General features: G+C 46.0%; 1 protein-coding gene and 1 long non-coding RNA gene across 2 annotated transcripts in view; one reads left to right on the forward strand and one right to left on the reverse strand.

Moving 5' to 3' along the window:
- On the reverse strand, positions 1-12,463 carry LOC110346893 (uncharacterized). The gene is made up of 3 exons (XR_015443159.1): positions 11,623-12,463; positions 10,839-10,954; positions 1-357 (listed from the first exon to the last, which is right to left on the reverse strand). It is a non-coding gene; the product is annotated as an uncharacterized LOC110346893 (long non-coding RNA).
- Positions 7,548-21,533, forward strand: part of Mmp28 (matrix metallopeptidase 28) — a 26,988-nt gene continuing 13,002 nt past the window's right edge. The window contains exons 1-3 of the mRNA XM_004870659.4: positions 7,548-8,197; positions 20,615-20,694; positions 20,852-21,039. Coding sequence (XP_004870716.1) covers positions 8,087-8,197; positions 20,615-20,694; positions 20,852-21,039 — 379 coding nt within the window. The 5' untranslated portion in view covers positions 7,548-8,086. The remainder of the gene's footprint in view (positions 8,198-20,614; positions 20,695-20,851; positions 21,040-21,533) is intronic.

Below are 21,533 nucleotides of genomic sequence, written 5' to 3' on the forward strand. Positions count from 1 at the left end.
AATTTAAGCAAAAAAAAAAAAAAGTATGTCCCCTGTCCTACAGGAATTGCAGTCTCTTAACAAGAATGGTACAGACCTGGACATGATGGTCCATGCCTGTAATTCCATCTACTCAGGAGGCTAAGACAGGCAGATCATAAGTTTCAGGCCAGCCTGGGCAACTTAGTAAGACTCTGTCCCAAAACAGAATAAAATGAATAAAAAGGGCTGGGGCTGTAGCTCAGTGTAGAGTGCTTACCTGGTGTGCATGAAGCCCTGTGTTCAATCTCTAGTGCCACAAAAGAGGGGAAGGATCCAAACCTGTGGTTCTGATCAATTGCTGAGTGTGTTGGGATTGGAGGATGCAGAATTGGTGCTCTAAAAACACAGAGGAAGGGGGAGAGAGGAGAAATGGGGAAGGGGGAGTGATCAAATTATGTTGTGAATATGCCAAAACAAAACTGTATAACTAATATGCACTAAAAACAAAAAACAGAGAGAAAGAGCACTTCATATGCATGAAGGGTAGAGGGTATCAAGGAAGGCTACCTTCATGAGGTGCCTCCTAACCTGAACTTTGAAAAAAGGATAGGAGTTAAGCAGCAGAGGTATACCAGGAATGACATGCTCCACGGAAAAAAGGGCTATATTTGCTATCCTAGGAGAGCAGAATATTTCAGAATTACAAGTGCTTCCTCCTGGGTGGTCTGTGGAGTTGCAAGGGGGAGAGGAGTGGTAATAAACAGAATGAAAAAGTAAGCAGAAGGCAACCCAAGAGAGCCTAGCATGTGTAATAGCAGCAAAGAATTGGGTTATGGGGCAGAAAAGGAATTTTCCAGGCTCTTTAAAAAAAAAAAAAAAAGGAAATATATAAAGTGGTACCTCCTGAAGAGACTTGTATGCCTTACACAGGAGTTGGGACATTAAATTTAAAATAATGGGGGAACTTCTGAGAAAGTCAAAGGAGTAACATTTGATTTTCTATATCCTTTATCTTTCTGAACAGAGACAGGCTTGTGAAATAGATATTGCTGTTTTCCTCATTTTTGTGGATGAGAACCCCAAAGCTCAGGAAAGTAAAATTCTTTTCCATATTCCCACAGACAATAGGCACAGAAGCAGAACCCCTACCAGGCCTTTGAACTAAGTTTAGTGATCTTTACACAGTGTCCTGATCTCCCAAACTTGAACCAGAGAACTCCTCTCATGTCTGTACTGCTCTGGGACTGCTTTCTCTACCAAGGATCCTTTTCACCACAAACACACTCATGTTGACTCCTCCATCTTCCTTCCTTCCAGGCTTTTGCCGCAGATGATTCCATTGAGAATACGTCTCTGCAACAAGCTTTCATCTTCACCCAGTTATTCTTCATACTGCACAATCCTGCTCCCTGGATATCCACTGTCCTACCCTAGTCTACATATTGAAGGAGGACATCAGGGACATGTTACACATCAGCTTTAACAGAATGTTTCTCGGAAGGTCTTGGTTCTGGGTCTTTTTGCCCCTGATCTATTCCATCAGTCCTCACAGGAGGAGCTGCCCTCTGCAGGTGGTGTTGTTCCAGAGTCAAAAATTCCCTCAGGCCAAGCTGGTGTGTGGCTCAGTGGTACAGTGTTAGCCTGGGCTCAATTCCCCAGTACACACACAAAAAATTTAAAAATTCCCTCAGGCCATTGCTTCTAGCTAGACTTGCCCAGTGGAAGACCTGGTGGAAAATTAGATGGAAAGAAAAAAAGGGAGGAGAATGGAGGGCCATTTTGTCCCCTCCTCTCCTCAGGAAATGTCTAGTGTTCCAGTTTCTATTGGTGGCTCTGGCTCCTGGACTACATAATCTGCCTCCTTCCTTTGTCCCTTCACCCTATTGCTGATAGTGTCATGTTGCCATTGATAATATCTGAGTTGCCTCTAGCCACTGTACAGGTTCCAATCCTTCCAACCACTGGAGTAGGCTTTGTAAGGACATTGCAAAGATTGTAGATCTTCTTAGGGTGAGAGGGGAGGCCATCTGAGGGAGGCATTTAAGCAGGGGCCTGATCTGCTTTACCAGGATTTCTCTGGCTGTGCTTTTGAACATATAGTAGACATGGGAGGCAAGAGGGCAATCAGGGAGAAGTTACGGCTCAGACCAAATGAAGTAAAACCCAGACCATAATGAAATCCCATGGAACTCACAGTTGTGCCGACCACATAATTCAAGGCTTTCATATTTTGCCAATTTGTTCTGTAATTGGATAGCATAAATAATTCCCCTCTGAACCTCTAGTGCCTACCTAGCACATTGCCTGAAAGAACAGATATTTTTTAAAGGAAGGTGGGTGATAGATCTTGTATTTAATGAATGAATGAATGAATGAATGAATAAATAAATAAATAAATAAAACCAACAACAAAAAGAGCGTGAGCTGTCTTTCGGGATTGTCTGGAAACTCCTCAAGCTTTGAGACATTATCTAGCACTTTCCTACATCTCCCATGGGGCACAAAGTAAGTGTTCCACTTTCGTGTTTGTTGAAAGGATGACAGCCACTTTGTGCCAAGTGCCAGAGCATGTAGCCATTATCACTACCCTATCCGCTGCCCAGAGAGATGTCCCTGGAGCCCAGTTTCTCTGGCCTTCCTAGAGAGCAGGCCTCCCAGAACAATTACTCTGAGACTCCAGTGCTGCAGGAGGAGTCTCCTTGGAAATGACCGGGCTGCCCCGTCCTCCCAACTGTGGCAGGGACTTCCTGTTTGGGGTGGAAAGGAACCAGACACTTTCCTGTTAGCAGGTCTTTTAAGCAAAGCAGCAGATGCTAAGCAGGTCCTGGCTCAGGCTTTGAGGCCAGATGCCTGGCGGGTAGACAGTCTTTATGCGGAAGGGAAGTAAGGCATAGTGCCAGATTGGCTGAGCTTTTATTGTGTTCCTTCCAAGTCTCCTGGGTCCTGGGGTGAGTAAAAACAAACCAGAAGAGTCCTATACATTGGTAAACCAGGGTTTGGGGAGGTGGGGCTGCTCTGAGCCACAGTGTTGCCTAGTAAGACAGTGCTTCTGCAGTTGTTCTTGGGCAGGGTCAAGTATTTTGTCTGGATGTAAATGTGTTCAAGTGTAAAACTGTGCACAAAATATACAAGTGTATATTCATGTCTATGCTCCTGAAATCCATTCAGCACATTACAAGATTTAAGTTCCTATCATTCATTTTCCATAGCATGCCAGGGTAATATAAAATGATGATTCTCTGTCCCATTGTTTGTTTGTTTTTAATGAGGGGCTGGGGATTGAACCCAGCATCTTACATGAGTCAAGCAAGTGTTCTACCTCTAAGCTACACCTCCAACCGCTTCTCTGTCCCATTTTAAAACTGCAAAAACCCAAGAAAGGTTAGTTAACTTGCAAAGGTCATACAGATTGTGAAAAAGTCAAGATTTAAATACAGGTCTGTCCTCCAAATTTCTTGCTTTTTCTGTGAGAATTTGCATGTATTTTTTTCAGGTAGGCAGATGTGTTTGTGAACATGATCTAGCCTAAGGAGCCTGCATCTGCATGTGCTGCAGCGAGGAAACCTCTCCTCCACAGGCAGAGGTGCTTGCTAGAAGGTCAGGACTTTGGGAATTGCATCACAGTGAAAGATACAGAAGCAACAGTAATGAATCCACATTGTCCCAGCTGAATTCCTCACAACCCTGGGGAAAGCCTCTCTCCAGCTCTCAAACTCATCGCTTGTCCACATTATTCCTCTTATTCTTCCTATTCTTATGGTTTCTTGAGGGTAGCCCTCCCATAAATGCCTTTCTCCAGAGCCCAGAATTCCTCCTGATAAAATCTACTTTGTATTCTGCATATTTCCTGGGGAGGAGGAAAGAGCAGAGACAAAGCCAACTGTTCCTTTATTATTTAGAGAGAAACTGAGGCTACACGTTCTTTGTCCAGATCCACACATCCTGCCTAATTCAAGGGATCCTGCTGTGGCCTTCTGTCAGAGCAGAAGGAATGGGCCTGAATGGCAGCTGTCAGCCACTCTGGCAGGTAGTACGCCCAAGACCCAGCATGAGTTCCACAGGAGTCCTGTCCACCCTGGACAGCTGGGGAGCCCTTTGGAGCTGAGCCAAACCCCAGTGCTGAGAGAGGAAGGAAGGGGAGGCAGTTCTATTTGAACAGGAGGTGTCAGCCCAGCTGGGTCAGAAACCACTCAACCAACATGGGATGGGAGCAGAGGTGAGAACTAGATCACTGGAAAATTCAGAGTTTTCGTAGACACTGGCATTTGGTATTTAGTGAGTCAGTTGGTCTAGAGTAAGCACCAGAATCTGAAATTTGAGAGGAGGGATGGTGGGCATGGAACCAAGGGCCTCATGCATACCAGGCAAGCAGTCTACTCCCCAGCCCAAATGTTTCTAGGTGATTCACTTCAAGTGACCAAGAACCACATTTTGTGAATTTGACTTGAAGCAAGATAGTATAGTAGGTACGGGTTCAAGGTGTGGAGTTACGCCATGCAGGTTTGAATCCTGGCTCCATTACTAGATTATAACCTTGGACAAAAGATACGATCTCTGTGCCTCAGGTTCCTCATCTCTGAAATAAGGATGCTTATCATAGTTTTTTCATAAGGAAGTTACAAAGATTCAGTGACCTAAGTTATATAAACCATATACCACATACATGGCACATATTAATTTAGCAACAAGTATTAATCATTACTATTTGTTCTAACTCCATCCCCACCCCTACTCCCACCAGAGAAGAAATAATAATATTGGGTCCATAGAGGGACTTGTTGCTACAGTATTGTTTTGGATGGGCCATCTTTGGAATGTGCTTTGCAAATCCCTGCTCCAAAGCTATTCCCTTCCTTCACTATGGAGTGAATTCTTTCCAATAAATTGCCCTGCCTTGGTCATCATCTACCTTTCCTCCTCAGATCCCCTCAGATTCTTGAGCGTGCAGTAAGCTGTCCTCCTTTCCCACCCTGTCCAGTGTGACTTGGCTCTGGCTACATCCTAGAAAGTGAAAACATACAGCAAGTCAGTCGTAAAGCTTTGTAGGCATCTGGGTGTTGAAGAAGATCATGGAATTTGATGCTCTGGGATTAAGGAATAATCTTAGGAGGTGAAAAAGAACTAAACCCTCTTGCTACCCAGATACTAACTTGTAGGGGTTTTTTTTGTTTTGTTTTGGGTTTTTTTTTAATTTTGAGATAGGGTCTCGTTATGTAGTTCAGGCTGGCCTTGAACTCACTGTGTAGCCCAGGCTGGCCTCGAACTCAGGGTGATCCTCCTGCCTCAGCCTCCTGACTGCTGAGATTACAGGGGTGCACCACCATGCCAGCCCCAGATGCTAACTGTAGAAACATGCTCTCTTCCTGGGAAAGGAGGATATCCTATGCAAAGGTGTGGCTGAAGCCCAGAGTGAGTGTGTGGGTAGAAGAGGCTCTGCTCTGCCTAAATTCTTATAGGCACCTCCAAGTCCAGATGGCATCTCTAAGTACCACAGACAGAAATGGAGTGGGAAAAGGCCAGGATGTGATAAAATAATACAACCAACGAGACGAAAGGATGTCAATGCTCAAATCAGCAAGTGATTCTAGTTTGAGAGATTTGTGACCTGGATTCGCCTGGGATGCAAAGAAAGGTAAGATCAGCTGTCTGTGAGGCCAAGTCTATTTTCTCCAGGACATTCATCCCTCCAGAGAACCACAGCTGCCCTCTTCTCCTCTCTTCCCAGTCCAGCCAAAATGGAGAACCCCTGGCCTGTTCTAGAAGAAGGGATGGAGAAATTTTACCTGGAGAAAGACTTGGAAAGTGCTGACTGGACTCCAGGTCAGCCCACAATGTCCTTACCAATTGATGCTTCTCAGAGCTCCTTGCTTTCTGGAGCATCAAAATCCACCCTTTTGGTCAAAGCCACCATATGCCATTGTCATACCTGTAACTTATGCACACATACCCTAAAATAGACAGTGCTCAGTTGAACTGGAATTTCAGATTAGCGATAAATAGTTTTTTAGTGTAAGTGCGTCCCAAATATTGCATGGTCTCCATTTGGATTAAACAATTATTTGTTATCCATGTGATAGTCAAGTTTAATTGGGGGTCCTATATTTTTATTTGCTAACTCTAGCAACTCTTTCCCACTCCCCTTCAGCATTTCTCTCCCCAGGGCCACTGAAGAATTTTGCTTGAACCAGCTGCCAAGTCAATCTGTTCTATCTTTGGCTGAGAACTTTCCTTCTGGTCAGCTCATCTAGACTGGATGCTTGCTCTCTGAGAGCAAGGCTCAAGCTTTTCCACCATCTCCGAGGCAGCACCCTACAAGGGATGCTCATTATAGATGGAGGCAAGGGCACCCTAAGAGAGTGGCATAGCTGAGCAAAGAAATCTATCCTCAACTCTGTTCCCAGCTGATCTCTGGCAGACATGTCTGCACTGTGGAGCACTGCTTTTCCTCATTGGTCTGCCCAGATAAGCACCTATTTCTAATTGGTTCCCCCCCATGAGCGGTGCCTCTTTTTCATTGTTGGTTGGAAGGTGAGAAAGTGGGATTTTTTCCAGTTAAGTGTCTCCAAAGGAATGGCTGTTCATAAGATGTCTACTCCAAATTTTCTGATTCCTCCACCCAAGTGGCGTCTTTTTCTAACTAGCACAAAATTCTGTGCTACTGAGGCCTTGAGCCTCAGGGGCAGAATGCTGTATTCATTTTGGATAGTATTTTATAGATTCCAGATTATTTTTACACATACTCATTTAATCCTACAAAGACTTCCACAGGTCACTATCGTTGGTCCATCTGTAGTTCACAAATGAATAAACTCCGGCCAGAGATTTAGCTCAATGGTTCTTTTTTTTGGTACCGGGGATTGAATTCGGGTCCTTGCGCTTGCGCAGCAGGCGGCGAAACCACTGAGCTAAATCCCCGGTCCTAGTTCAATGGTTCTTGCACCTGCCTCCAAAGCACAAGGTCCTGCGTTTGATCCCCGGTATCAAAAAGAAAACCAAGCAAACAAACAAACAAACAAAAAAACCCAAAAAACAAAACACAAATGAGTAAACTGAGAGGAACCTGCTCTTAGTTACAAAGGCAGTTAATGAAGAGTTTATGTTTGCCTGGAAGGAGTTTAGCAAAGGCTTTCATGGTAATCTTTTCACGGCCTCCTTATACTGTATGGCTGTATAAGGCACTTTGCACTCATTTTCTTTTCTTCATGCAATTCTGGGAACTAAATTAATCTCTCTCACCTGCTCTCACTCTCTCACTCTCCGGTTTGTTTGTTTCTGGTACTGTGAATTGAACCCAGGACTCTTGCATGCAAGGCAAGTGCTCTACAGTTTTGTTTATAGGGAAACTGACCTCCAAGTAGTTCAATCATCTGCCAAGGGTCACACAGTGGAGCCTACCATTTGTACTCATGATGCCAGGCACCATGCTCAGTTATTTACAGGCATATTATCACGAAATTTTCCCAACTATCACATGATATCTGTAGTATTGATATCCCTGTTTCCTTGTGTGAAAATTGGACTCAGAGGCGGTGACTGGTCCGAGACCATAAGGTCAGCAGGTGGCTCGGGCAGGAGTCCTAAAGAAGCACTTCTGAAACGCAAACCTAATTTTTCAGACCGCAGCCCAAGGCTTCTGCTCCCACACCCCAGGGCCTCGCACCCCGCCTGACTGAAACAGATCACGACCGAAGTCCCCTCTTCGTGGAAGTCGGCCAGGAGATCTTCAGTCACCCGCCTGCCCTGCTCGGAGAGATCCGGACCAACGGGAGGTGGCAGGCGAGGCGGCGCAGGCGGAAGAGTCTCCGGGACCGCGGAGGCGCGGGGTGGATGGGTGGGACCCGCTGGGAGGGCCGAGCTCGCCTCCTCCCCGCCCTCCTCCCTCCTCGGTCCTCAGACTGGCGGACCGGGCAGGCACTGCCCGGGTGGACGACCTCGGGCAGGCTTCCCACGGAGCGCAGCGGAAAAGCAAACCGGGTCGCGGAACCAGGCACCAGCGAGCCCCTTTTGTGCCCGCGCGGCGGCGGCGCAGAGCCGGCGCATCCCCCGGGGCCCGGGCGCGGCTGACCGACTGCCGGCACCCCGTGCGCCCAGCTCTCCGCACCCGGCGCCAGGAGCGGTTGCCGCGATGGTGGCGCGCGTGGGCCTCCTGCTACACGCCCTGCCGCTGCTGCTGTGGGGCGGCCTGGACGCCGCGCCGGCCGAGCGCGTCGACCAGGAGCTGCGCGAGGAGGCGGAGGTACGGTGTGTGTGCCTGGCGGAGACTTTGCAGATCGGCCTCCGGGCAGTCCCATCGGAGCGGACGGCCTGCGGTGCCATCTCACTGGCCCGTCCCCCCTTCCTTCACACTTGCACACCAACAGCCGGGGCAGAATTCTTCCCCGTGCCAAGGCTGGGAACACACAGGCACGCGGGGCCGCACTGATTGTCGCGGGCAGGGGCGGGGACAGCTACCAGAGGGGACTGGCCAGCTCTAGGACTGGTAAGCTAGAGTTGACCGGGAACCCCGACTCTCACCGCCTAGACCGGGGGGACTCGTCGTTCATTCCCCGGAAAAGCCCCCAAAGGGTGTAGAGGAGGGCGTCCTGGTGACTGAGAGCCTTGGCCTCCTGCCCGCGGGCTCCCCTGCCCAGCTAGCGCAGTCGTTTAAACAGCTCAGAACCGTGTTCTCTCCGTGTACTGATAAGGAGCTTTAAACAGTGCTTCGGGACTGAACTTGAAAAGGGAGCGGGGTGAACCAAAGATTTCCCATTTCACCCTTCTGCGACCGACTTGACTGTGTGCTGCAAGGCTGCACCAGGGGGATTTTGTTTTCCCCTCCAAGATGGGGCGGGGATCAATTTTGGGCCGTCTGTTTTCCACATAACGGTGATTGTAATAGCATAGCAGTATCATTCCTTTCTTCCCTGAGAAAGCATCTCCGTGTTATCCTTCTCAAGGATAGGATCCAATCTCCACCATTTAGAAGGAATGTACGTAAATTCTAAATCACTCATCCCAGCGCTCTGTCCTGAGACTTGCTCCTCTAAGAATTTCGTTCTTGCCCTAAAGCTGCCAGTTGGGAGCTTCTGGGTACCCTCCCTACTCCCCTTTCCTAAAAGGGGCCAGCTGAATTTGGGAAACGTCCAGAAAGAGGATGGCCTCTCTGAGTGAATCTTTTTTTCCCACCTGCCAACTCCTATCACTGCTCTGGAATATTTGTTTCTGTTTTTGCCAAGCTGGGATTGAATCTAGGTCCTTGAGTGTGACAGGCAAGTGCTCTACCACTGAGTTATATCGCCTGCCCTTTTTAAAAAAAAAAAAAAATTATTTTGAGACAAAGTCTCACTAGGTTGCCAATACTAGCCTCAGTCTTTCAATCCTCCTGCCTCAGCCTACCTAGCAGCTGAGATTACAGGCATTTGCCACCACACCCAGCATCTGAAATACTTGGAAAAGAACTTGCTCCAACAAGAGATCGATCCTCTCTCCAACTCCTTCAGCCCCTCCCCTTCCAGGCACTGGTCTTTCTTTGTGCTCTTCACTTTTGCATATTCAAGAAATCATGTTGTTTCTGTGAATTTAGACTCTTACAATATCAATTGCAGAGTTCCAAAGTCCCAGGAGATGGCTTCTACCGAGCCAAGTCTTGTTAAGGGTCCCACCCCACCTCCCACCCAGTTCAGTCCCAGGCAATCATTGGCAGGGGAACAGAGACAGTATTTCAGCCACCCATGCCTGTGGTGGCCCCAGATGGAGAGAATTTCATCTTGGGATATGCTTGGGAAACTTAATATCTAGCAGATTGAGTCTCTTTCAATCTACTTAACATAAATTGGGGGGAGGGGATTTTTAACTCTGAGCATAAGAAATACTTTAAAAGCACAAAAACTCTGGAAAGTATAATGTGTCTATTGTCTATGCATGTACATACATACATACATATATATTTATGTGGAATTGTGTATGTATCTGGGTTTCTTTGTGGTTAATTGCATGGGCTTCCAGACCTGTGTGCAAACCAGGGCAATTCATTTAACCAGTGAGGCTTAATAATGCCTATTTCACAAGACTGTTGTATGGTTTCATGGAGATAATGCATGTAAAATGCTCAGTATAGCACCTAGTACATAGAGACCAGTTGCTGTCAATATCATTGATGTTAAAATTATCTTTATCATTATTTAGATAATATTATTTAAAGTCCTGGCTAGGCAGCCGGGAATGATGGTGCACATCTATAATCCCAAGTACTCCAGGAAGCTGAGGCAGGAGGATTAAAAGTTCAAGGACGGGCCGGGCTGGGCCGGGGATTTAGCTCAGTGGTTTCGCCGCCTGCTTTGCAAGCACAAGGACCCGAGTTTGATTCCCAGTACCAAAAAAAAAAAAAAAGTTCATTGGGGCCAGGGATTTAGCTCAGTGGTTTCGCCGCCTGCTGTGCAAGCGCAAGGACCCGAGTTTGATTCCCAGTACCAAAAAAAAAAAAAAGTTCAAGGACAGCCTGGACAATTTAGCAAGACCCTGTCTCAAAATAAAAATAAAAGGGCTGGGAATGTAGCTCAGTGGCAGAGTCCCACTGAGGTCCAATCCCCAGTACCACCATCAAAAAAAAAAGTTCTGGCTTGGAGACTACTTCTCCCACAATAATACCACAGGACAAAATGTGTGAGGCAACTATTTTCAGCACTGGACAATAAATTCCTTAGAGATGCAATTCCTTAGAGGTAGTGTTGCAGTAACTATAACTACATCACAAATTACCCCCAAACTTAGTGAAATAAAGCAACCCTTTATTAAGCTCACAGATACTGTGGGTCAGAATTTCAAACAGGGCACTCGGGGCAGCTTGTCTCTGTTCTACAATGTCTGAGGCTGGGATCCTCCAAAAGCTGTTTACTCACATTTCTGGTCACTGGTGCTGGTTGTCGTCTGAGGGCCTCAGTTCTAGTCCACGTCAGTCTGTCCGCATGATCTCTCCCTGTGGCCTCTTGTGGGCTTCCTCACAATATAGTGAGTCCTGAGGTTGGTAGGTTGGGGGAGGGAGAATAAATGAATCATTTTTATGACCTAGACTGGCAAGTTGTTTAGCATCACTTCTGCTGTACTCCACTGGCTAGAGCAGTCTCAAGCCCCACCCAGGTTCAAGGGGAGGGAACTTCGATCCCACACTTGGTGGGACAAGTATTTGTAAGAAGAGTGGAGAAATGGGAGATATCATTGTGGTCATTTAGGAAAATACAATCATCACAGAAGGGAAACACAGAGTGAGCCCCACGATCACCCTGGGTCTTAGCTCTGGGATAATTCCCTGAGTGCAGTTTAGGGAACAAGACCTCAAGCAGTGCAAAGTCCAGCTGAGCTAAGGTGGCAAAAGCCAGAGTTCAGGGCTGGTGAAGCATCTGGAATCCATGAAGCAGTGCATCACAGAGGAGAGGATGGCAGTGAAAGGGGCTCCCATAAGTCTGTAGGGAGTTCACTGCCAATCCTTGCCTGAGGACCACGCTGGTGTGTATAGGTTGAGACTCTGTGAGGCTGACCAGAGAACAGCTGCTGTGTGACTGAAAACAGAAGAAAGACTATAGAAGTTGAGAAGTTCTGAAAGATGTTGAAGGTCTGGCCCAGACAAAAAGGGAAAATGCCTGAACACATTCTGGGGTATGGAGCATGGTCTAAAGTAAGACTTACTCTACAAAGCTCAGAAATCGGTAGACATGAAATACTTCTTCTCTTGCCATAATTTCCTTAAAGGACAGCTGTTTAAGACAAAAAAAATAACATTGTAGGTTGGGCTTATAACACATGATAGTACCACAGGGTGTGGGGGCAGGAAAACAGAATTCTCTGTTGTGGATTAATACATTTGTAAATTGGAAGTGTCAGGGGTGAAGTAGGAAATGGGATGTGTCAAGTGGGAAGTGTAAAGTATTCTAATATTGGTACAATATTAACTCTAAGTGGACTAAAATTGATTAAGGATGTACTAAAACAGTTTAAGGAACACACACATGCGCGCGCAACAATTTAAAACCAAGCCTTGACAAGATCTGCAGACTCATTTCTGCCTCTATATCTTTTTATATCTTGGACAGTCCATATAATTGGAATAATATAAAATGTGGTCTTTTGTGACTGGATAATTAGAGATTTTAATATTCCTCTCTCAATAATGAGTAGAACAAGTAGATTAAAAAAATCAGTAATTATGTAGAAGACTTGATCAATACAGTCAATCATCTTGACCTAATTGATACTGATAGAAAACTACACTTAAGAACTACAGAATACATGTCCTTTCAAGTGAATTATTTACCAAGATACCCATATGTTAGATCATAAAATAAGTATGAATGCATTTCAAAAATGGAAATCTTGCAGATTATGTTCTCTGACCAAAGCACAATTAAATCAGAAATCTGGTGTGGCGGCACACACCTGTAATCCCAGCACTTGGGAGGCTGAGAAAGGAGGATCGTAGCGAGTTTGAGGCCAGCCTGGGCTACATAATGAGTGCAAGGCCAGCCTGAACTATACAGAGACCCTGTGTCAAAAAAAAACACCCCAAATAAATAAGTAAACATTAAAAATCAATAATAATAGATATTTAGCAAAGTTCCACATATTTGGAAATTAAACAACACATTTCTAAATTATCCATGGGTCAATGAAATCACAGAAGAAATTAGAAAATATTTTGAAACTGACTAATAATGAAAACACAACATTTCATACTGACATTTTGGGATGTAGCTAAAGCAGTAATTAAAGTGGCATTTACAGCTTTAACTATAAGTGGAAAAGAAGAAGGGTTTTAGATCAATGATATAAATTTCCAATGATATAAATTTTCTTTTTAAAGAAACAAGAAAAAGAGCAGGTTTATCCCAAAGGACATAGAAGGGAAGAAATAATAAAACCTGTGTGATTATAGGCTAGTTCCTCACTTCTCTGGGCTATACTTCCTTCTCTGTAAAATAAGGGGACTTTTTCTATGGTATTAGGGATTGAACTGAGGCCCTCATGTTTGTGACCCTAGTGCTCTACTACTGAGCTACATTCCCAGCCCTTTTAAAATTTTTAGTTTGAGACAGCCTCACTAATTTTCCCAGGCTGCTCTTGAACTTGTAATGCTCCTGCCTCAGTCTCCAAGTAACTGGAAATACAGCCATATGCCACCATGCCTGGCTAAGGAGGCTGAATTTCTTAAGTAACTTCTAAGATTTTCTCTAGCTCTGACATTGACTTTGGGGTGTGTGTGTGTAGAGACATCATCTGCCCATCTGTCTGTCTGGATGTATCTGTGTTCCCAAGTCTGCCTGCATCCTGTGTTCATGGCTGTACTACTGTATGTGTCCCCTATGTACACACAGAGTAATAAACCTGAAGGCTTTCCAGAGTGGGCTTTGTCTGGGAGGAGACTTATTGCTTCCAAAGCTGTGTTATGAACAAGTTCATTGTTGCCCACTTAGGAAAACTAGAGCTGCTCACAATACTTGTAAGTAGTAAGAGCCTCTGCTCTGAGTTGTAAGAGTGAGGGTTAATGAATGACATCATCGCCCTAGCCCCCCTCCCATTCCCAGCTAGGCCCTCCCTCTGGCTCCGACAGACTGTCCCAAGGGATTTATCTTTGCTTGGACCTTCTTTAGAACAACCAGGAAGTATCTCCAGAACCTCCCTCACACTCAGTGTGAGGATGCCAGTACGACAAGGAGCTAAATCATTTGTTTCTCCGGGGAGATGTTGGAGCTACTGCTACTGTAGACTATCCACCCCCAGATGTGGAGTCTGTTTCCCACACCCCAGAGCCATTCATTTGACTTTTTGTGAGTCAGAAACCCAGAAGCCCGGGTGTGGAGGCCATTCCCAAGAGTTCAGCACAGTGACTCATGGATACATCGTGAATAGTGCAGAAGGGGCACCAAAGGGTCCCAGAGGACAACAAAATTGATGGAAAATCATCTGTCAAGACAGTTTCAAAATGAAGAAATAGACGTGGGTATGGTGGCACACACCTGTAATCCCAGCTACCTGGGAAGCTGAGGTAGGAAGATGGCAAGTTCTTGGCCAGCCCAGGCAACTTAGTGAGACTTTGTCTCAAAACAAAATGAAAAGGGGCTGGAATGTACTCAGTACTTGCTAAGCATGTGCAAAGCCTGGTTCAATCCATACGACAAAGGAGAGGAAGAAAAAGAAAATGAAGAAGTTTAGTAAGAGGTGGGTAGTGAAGCAAGAACATAGGCAGATTCTGTTGGACAGCTTTTCTCTGAACTCAGCCTTGGGTAGGTGCCCTAAACTTTCCCCCACAGCTTAGTGAGGACACACAGTATGGTTATTTCTCATTAGAAAATGTATAAGATGGGGTCTAGGTGGACACTCATCAGCTAACGTTTCTAATCTTCTTTGGGGACGGAAAATGAAAGAAGGAACAGAATACAGCAAGAATTATCTAGGTTGTACCCAGACAGAACTTTTCAGATATGAGACTAGGGACCAGGAGAAGCAGGAGAGAAGAAAAGGAATCAGACAGAAGGGGAGGGGAAGCCTCTGCCTAGAGAGGAAGAGCTGAGCTGATCCCACTGTGCCTTCCCAGCCCCCCAAGAGGTGGGAGAGGAAAGCAGGGCACCCCAAAAGCAAATGTTGACCTTTGGAAGAACAGCTTCAGTCTCGCTGAGTGCCTCTGGTTTGTCAGACCACCTGCTTGGGGTGTGGTGGGAGGCACGATCCCAGCCTCTGTTTGAAAGCCATGGAGTCCTATGTCTGAGCAGCTTCCTCTCTTTACTCTGCCCCCACCCCTTGCAGAGAAGGCAGCAGAAATCCAGACGGAAATACTCTGCTTTACCTTTTTCCTAATTTAAGAGTCAGCACTCTGGTGGGAAGAGCAGTGTGGCCCCTTTTGTTCAGTGCTAAGGCCTCAGCAGGGGTCACTTGTTTAACTGTAAAACAAGATATCCCGGGTTAGAGGTCAGAGGATTTGGATTCAAGTACTGGTTCCAACATTCATTAGGACACTTTGACAAGAAACTACTCCCCTGAGACATAATGTTCTCATGTTTAAAATGGAAATAAAAACACCTGTCCTGGCTATGTTCTTACAATATGATTATGAGGTTCATAAAAGCCATAGTATCTTTAAAAGCTTTACAGTTGTCAAGGGCCTGTTGTGCTCCTGATTACCAGAAAACCTTGTTATGTACAGAACATGTCAAGGCAGAACGCTAGTTATCATTCCTTGCATGTTGACTTGGCTAATAAAGCTAAAGATGTACTTGAAGGATAAGGCAGACCTACAGAATCACTATAGAGAAACAAAAATCACCCGAAAATGTAAGATGGGCTATGTCATAGGTAAAGCAACATGGTTTCTGCATGAGTTTGCCATTTTGCAGTTTTTTTAAGTCTTGGTTTTATTTCTGCTGCTGAAATTCTTTGATGTGGAGGATATCTAGGAGGATGAGCCCTAGACTCATCTTCCAAAAGTCCCTTCCAAGGTGGATATGGTGATGCATGCTTGTAATCCCAGCCCTTGGAGGTTGAGGCAGGAGGGTCACCGTGACTTTGAGGCCATCTGGTTCCTTCCAGCAATAAAGCTCTATTACCAATAGAGGTTAAAAAAACCCACTTTTTTTCTGGTCCCAGGGAATTGAGCCCATAGCCTTCCCACCAAGCTGTATCATCAGCCCTTTTTTATTTTTATTTTTATTTATTTATTTATTTATTTATTTTTGGTACTGGGGATTGAACTCGGGCCCTTGCACTTGTGCAGCAGGCGGCGAAACCACTGAGCTAAATCCCTGGCCCATCAGCCATTTTTAAAATTTTGAGACAGGGTCCTGCTGCTTTGCTAAGTTGCCTAAGCTGTGCTCATATTTGTGATTCTCCGGCCTCAGCTTTCTAAAATGTTGAGATTACAGGTGTGCATGCCTGGCAAAAATAACATTTTTTTTTTTGGTACCGGGGATTGAACTCATGATCTTGTGCTTGTGAGGCAGGTGGGGTGCCACTGAGCTAAATCCCCAGCCCTAATAACATTTTTAATAAGACAATTGTCTCCAACTTCCCCAAAACATTTTCTTTTAAATTTTCATGGTGCTCCTGTAAGAAAGTAAAGCAATATTCTTTCCCGTGTTTTCTGCTTTGGGGCATAGAGAGGTTAAATAGCTTCATCATAGTTCACACATCTAGTCAGTCAGTCGTATAAGCAAGGCTACAATAAGGGAGCTGGGATGTAACTCAGTGCTCTAATCCAACCCCCTCATTTTATAGAAGAAGAGCCTGAGGCCCAAAAAGGACAGGACTTGTCTGAGGACACAGCAGCAGCAATGGGAATAAAACTCAGAACTCTTGGTCCAGTGCTCTTGCCCTGCCCATCTAGTGGCTCAGTTCATTGCTAACACCTCATTGCTAGTCTTGCCCTGTTCAGAAATGGCCACAATTTCCTCTTCCCTCAGGCACTAAATGGGCTGGGCCCTACACACCTTCCCATGACAAGTCAGGGCAAATACAGAACCAGAACCCCCAGAGTTCCAGTCCCACCTCACTGGATGGCCCTGGGGGAACTGTTTTCATTCTGCCCAGAATCACAGCCCTTCCCAGGGACTTTCAGAGGTGACTCGAAGGAAAATGGCCCCATCCCTAACCAAGTGGGCAAGGCATGTAGGCACAGCTTTCAGGCCAGAGTAGGGTGAGTCACCTAAGGGGCACACTCCTCCGGCTTGTGCTCCTTTTAGCTCAAGCCTGGGGCTCCCCAGGAGAGAGGCCGAGTGGAGAACAGAGAAGAGAGAACCATGGGCCTGAATCTGAAGCAGGGAGGAGCAGCCTGGACCCTGCCTCCATGATATGGGGCAGCTGGAGCGTAGAGTCCCCCAGGACACGCCCCCAAGATGGAAGCCTATGGGAGAAATGACCAGCTGCTGAGATGAAGGCTGGTCCTGTGCCTGGTTCTCCTGGGATCCCTCTACCCCACACTCCTGCTTTCTTGCATACGGAGTTTGGCATTTCTCTCACCCTTGCAGGGGGGAAACTGAGGCACAGCAAATGGAGCAGAGGGAGTCTGGCCAGCTTCCCTCAGGAGCACAATGTGGCCCCTAGTCCACAGCACTTTAGAGAACTCAGCACAGACACTAGTAAGAGGAACCTTCCTGTTTGTCAGGAATTGTAATATATGTGTGCTACGCATAAGTTTGAGAGCCCGTACATCCTGATACTCCCCATTAAAATATTTCATTGCTTTTATGGAATAAATCATGTCAAATTCTTAAAATGTAATTTCTCATTCTTTCAGCACCTCTGTTTGGCTGGTGTCCTTGGGCACGTAGGGAATTCATCTCTGCCATACAACTGCAGGGTCCCAGACCTCAGAACTTCCCCTCTGACAGCCCCCGAAGCCAGACTCCACCCCACAGTGCCTGCCAGAGTGCCAGGCACAGCAGCCCAGCCAGGAAACGGGAGGCGCCACCAGACAATTTCCCCTCCCTCCCCCTCTGTCCAAGGCTTCGTTCATAGTTCCAGAACCTGAGCCAACTAACCTGATAAGGGCTGGGTGGGTTCTCCAGGAGAGGAACAAAGGAGTGCCAGCCAGGTGAACCTATGACCTGGTCTCTCCCAAGTCACTCGCCCAGCAAAACTGCCTCTAAGGAGATTCTAATTCCCTGGCTTCCCTTAGAAAGCCTCCTATCTATCCTCATGAGGGGAGTCGGGCTGGAAGGAGAACAGGCACCTGGCAGAGGTAATGCAAATACGAGTTAGAAGCCCTGAAGTGAGAACAAGTATAAGTGCCTTGTTCAGAGCAGTTCCCACCTTACACAGGGGCTGCATTCCAGAATCCTGCTGTTAATGCTCCCTCTTAGGGGGATCAACCAGATCAACAGTTTATTGAGCACTTACTATGCACCAGGCTCTACACTAGTTCTATTTAGTTCTGGGGATCCTGTGGGGTTCATCTTATTCTCACATTGTAGGCAAAGAAATGGAGGCTCATAGAAGTTGAATAATTTGTCCCCACTCACCTAGCAGAGTCAGGACCAGGAACAGATTTTCAATCTCAAGCTCGCTCTGATGCCACATTACTTTGAGCAAGAAATCATTTTCCTGACTAAGCCAGTAGATCCCCTTTAATCTATTATGCAGCTGAAAATAGGCAACATGAAAAAATAGAAAGAAAGGAAGGAAGGAGGGAGGGAGGGAAAGAAAGAAAAAGAAGAAAGGAAAGAAAGAAAGAAAATAGTGCTGACACGCTCATAGATCAATACAGAAAAACAATAAAATGACTTGGAAAGTCAAGTTCTGCTGTCTAAAATGAGGATTCCTTATGGCTTTAGTTTGTGGCTTTAGGATTCCTTCAGTACAGGTGTATGAAGACAGCTGTAAATGAAATCCACAAAGAGGCTGGACACTTGCAGACTCCGGGGCTTGCTGTCTAGCCCTTGGTGTCTAGCCTCATTTCCAGCTATGTCTTTTCCTCGAGGCAACAGTTATGCTTGGATTTATTTTGCTTTAAGAATACAGCAAAGTGGGCTGTGCGGATTTAGCTCAGTGGTTTTGCTGCCTGCTGTACAAGTACAAGGATCCAAGTTCGATCCCTGGTACCAAAAAAAAAAAAAAAAAAATACAGCAAAGAAAAGTGAGGAGAAGAGAACAAGGAAGACAGAAAATTATCTGTTTAGTAAAACAACACAAAGGAGTGAAAATTAAGAGATTCTGTCTGTCTGTATAGGAACTAAGCAGCTTAGGTGACTTTTTTTTTTATCCATGGTGACATTTATGGGGATGTATTAGTGAGACAGGCAAGCAGGAGGTCAAGTGCATCACCTCCCCAGAGGCTAGGACTGGTGATAGGTGAGGAGCATGAATCACACACTTCTCTCCACTGGTCTCCAAGAACTTGGTCGCTGGAAAAGCAGCTTCCAGATATGTGAGGGTAGGCAGGGAGTAAAGGGCCAGTGGGACAGCCTCTAATTATCCTAACTTCCAAGGGGATCTCACCAGGTCCACAGATTTACATCACCTTCAAGCAAAAAGACTCTCCTGCTCCTTTGAGGTCTGGGATCATACAGCCAGTGCCTCTTTTGGTACCAGGGATCAAACTCGGGTCCTTACACTTGTGGGGCAGGTGGCGGAACCACTGAGCTAAATCTGGGGTCCTGGCCGGTGCCTCTTTGCCGTCCTCACATTAATCATGCTCACCTGCCCGATCTGTTCCTCTCTTAGGTGTCCTCAGTCATATAAGGCATCACCTTTCAAGGCACCACCAAGGCACCAAAATCTTAGGTGCCCTCCCAGTTTCCTCTCTTTCTTTCATTCCCCACAATTAGTTCATCATCAAGATTAAATAAAAAATAAGCCTGCGCTTCTCAGCCTGGCTCACAGCTCTGCCTCTTTGGCCACACCTCACATCCTGCTTCTTCACACTGTGTTTCCCTCTGTTCCCTAGACAGGTCAGTGTCGTGCCCAGCTCAGGGCTTTTGCATTTGCATCTGCACGGCTAGCTCTTGTTCTTTAGGATGTGTAGCAGATATTTGCTTCTCAGCAGTGTGTGGGGTGGGGGGTGGGGTTACTGAGGATTGAACCCAGCACCAGGCAAATGCTAGGCAAGTGCTATCACTATGTCCCCAGCCCTTTTTTATTTTTTGAGAAAGGGTCTCACTCAGGCTGGCCTTGAATTTGCAATGCTCCTCCCAATGCTCTCAGCCTCCCAAGTAGCTGGAATACAGGCATGCCTATGAGGTCCTTCTTCATCTTGTTGATTATCAAGTTTCTCTCTAAATTATTCTCAGTCACATCATGTGGTTTCTTTTTTTCATAGTGCCAATTTATCTCTTCTATTTACTTGTTATCTTTTTTGTGTGTCTGTCTCTAACAACTAGTGGATAAGCTCCTCTAGAGATGTCTTAATTACCATTGCACCTGGCACGTAGTATGAATTAAAAAACGAATGAAAGAAGGAAGTTGAGTGTTTTTAATAGAAATATAAATCTTTAGAAAGCCAAGTTTTTATATCAATTGTAAGATTGAGAGTAAATATTTATTTTCATAGAGACTTAACTATGTCTGCACTTAGGGTGAAAATTGTTTAGGAAGAAACTTGAATTAAAGAGTAATTCTCAAGGCTGGCATGGCAGAGCCAGCACCCGATCCACCCCTGACCAATACCTGAGCATTTCCTAGAAAGTTTAGATATTCTGGAGCAAATTGATAGATACAAGTGGTGTGTTTACACAACACACATACTAGCCACTCTGTATGGTCCTTCCAATGCGACAGGCATTGTGTTGAGTGCTTTGTAAGTGCTATCGTGATCAGTCCTCAGAAGAAACCCTGTAGACTAAGTACTGTTATAGAGAAGTGATGTGCTAGCTGGAATTCAGGCCAGCCTGAGCCCAGAGCCCGTAACTGTCCAGTGTGCCTTGCTAGGTTTCTAGCAATACCATAAGATGATAAGAAAACCAAATATTCAGAAATATTGAGTGACTTGCTAAAGATCATCCAGCTAGTCTGTGGTGGCCTGGAATTGAGACCAGGTTCTTTTGACTGTAATTCCAGGACTCTTTCTGATAGAGTTCACAGACCCTCTTGGGGCAAGAGGTGAGACTGAGCAGGATATACGTCCCATGAAATTTTGGATACCAGGAGAGGAAAAGATGCCACATCTTTTAGGAAAGTCTGTTGTTCCTCTCTCCCACAGGCATTCCTGGAGAAGTACGGCTACCTCAATGAACAGGTCTCCAAAGCTCCCCCCTCCACTCGATTCAGCATTGCCATCAGGTAAGACAGAGGGATGTGGAGAACTTGAGGGTGCAGGGTACAAAGCTCTGAAGAGCTCCCTTCTGGAAGGCTACGGGTGGCCATGTTCCTGGAAGACAGTCCTCACCCTACTACCATCCCTCCCTTTGTGGTCCTTTATCTCTGTTCCTCCTGGCAGACAGTTCCAGTGGGTGTCTCAACTGCCTGTCAGTGGTGTACTAGACCATGCCACCCTGCATCAAATGTCACGACCCCGCTGCGGGGTCGCAGACACCGACGGTCATGCAACCTGGATAGAGCGGATCAGTGCCCCTTTTGCTGGACGCCGGGCCAAAATGAGGCGAAAGAAACGCTTTGCAAAGCAAGGTAAGCACTGTTGGAACTCAGCTGGACTGGAGCTCACTGATGTCCTGAGGCCCATGGACAGGAAAGCAGCTCAGTCTGGGATGGGGCTTGGTCAGTACCCTCTCTTTCCAAGGCAGGGGAAGGGTGGGCCAATAGGACCGTTTCACTCAAGGACCATGATTGAGAACACAGACATTTTTGGTGCCTGCCTCGCAAGCACAAGGTCACGAGTTCGATCCCTGGCACGGAAAAAAACAAAAACAGAAACAAAAAAACCAACACTGACCTTTAGGGCCGGGGATTTAGCTCAGTGGTTCCGGCACCTGCCTTGCAAGTGCAAGGTCCCGAGTTCGATCCCCGGTTCCAAAAAAAAAAAAAAAAGAGAGAATAAGAATACAGACATTTAAATCGGAGTTACTTCTATTGATGAATTTTCACTGTACAAGTATTTCCCAAATCAAGCCCACTTAATTCCTGGATCCATTTTCTATGCAGGGCAGTTAAACTGTTGCTTA

Source organism: Heterocephalus glaber, unplaced genomic scaffold (genome assembly GCF_053883595.1).
Source record: "Heterocephalus glaber isolate CG9 unplaced genomic scaffold, H.glaber_assembly_v1.0 deba00001564, whole genome shotgun sequence".
Taxonomy (NCBI): domain Eukaryota; kingdom Metazoa; phylum Chordata; class Mammalia; order Rodentia; family Bathyergidae; genus Heterocephalus; species Heterocephalus glaber.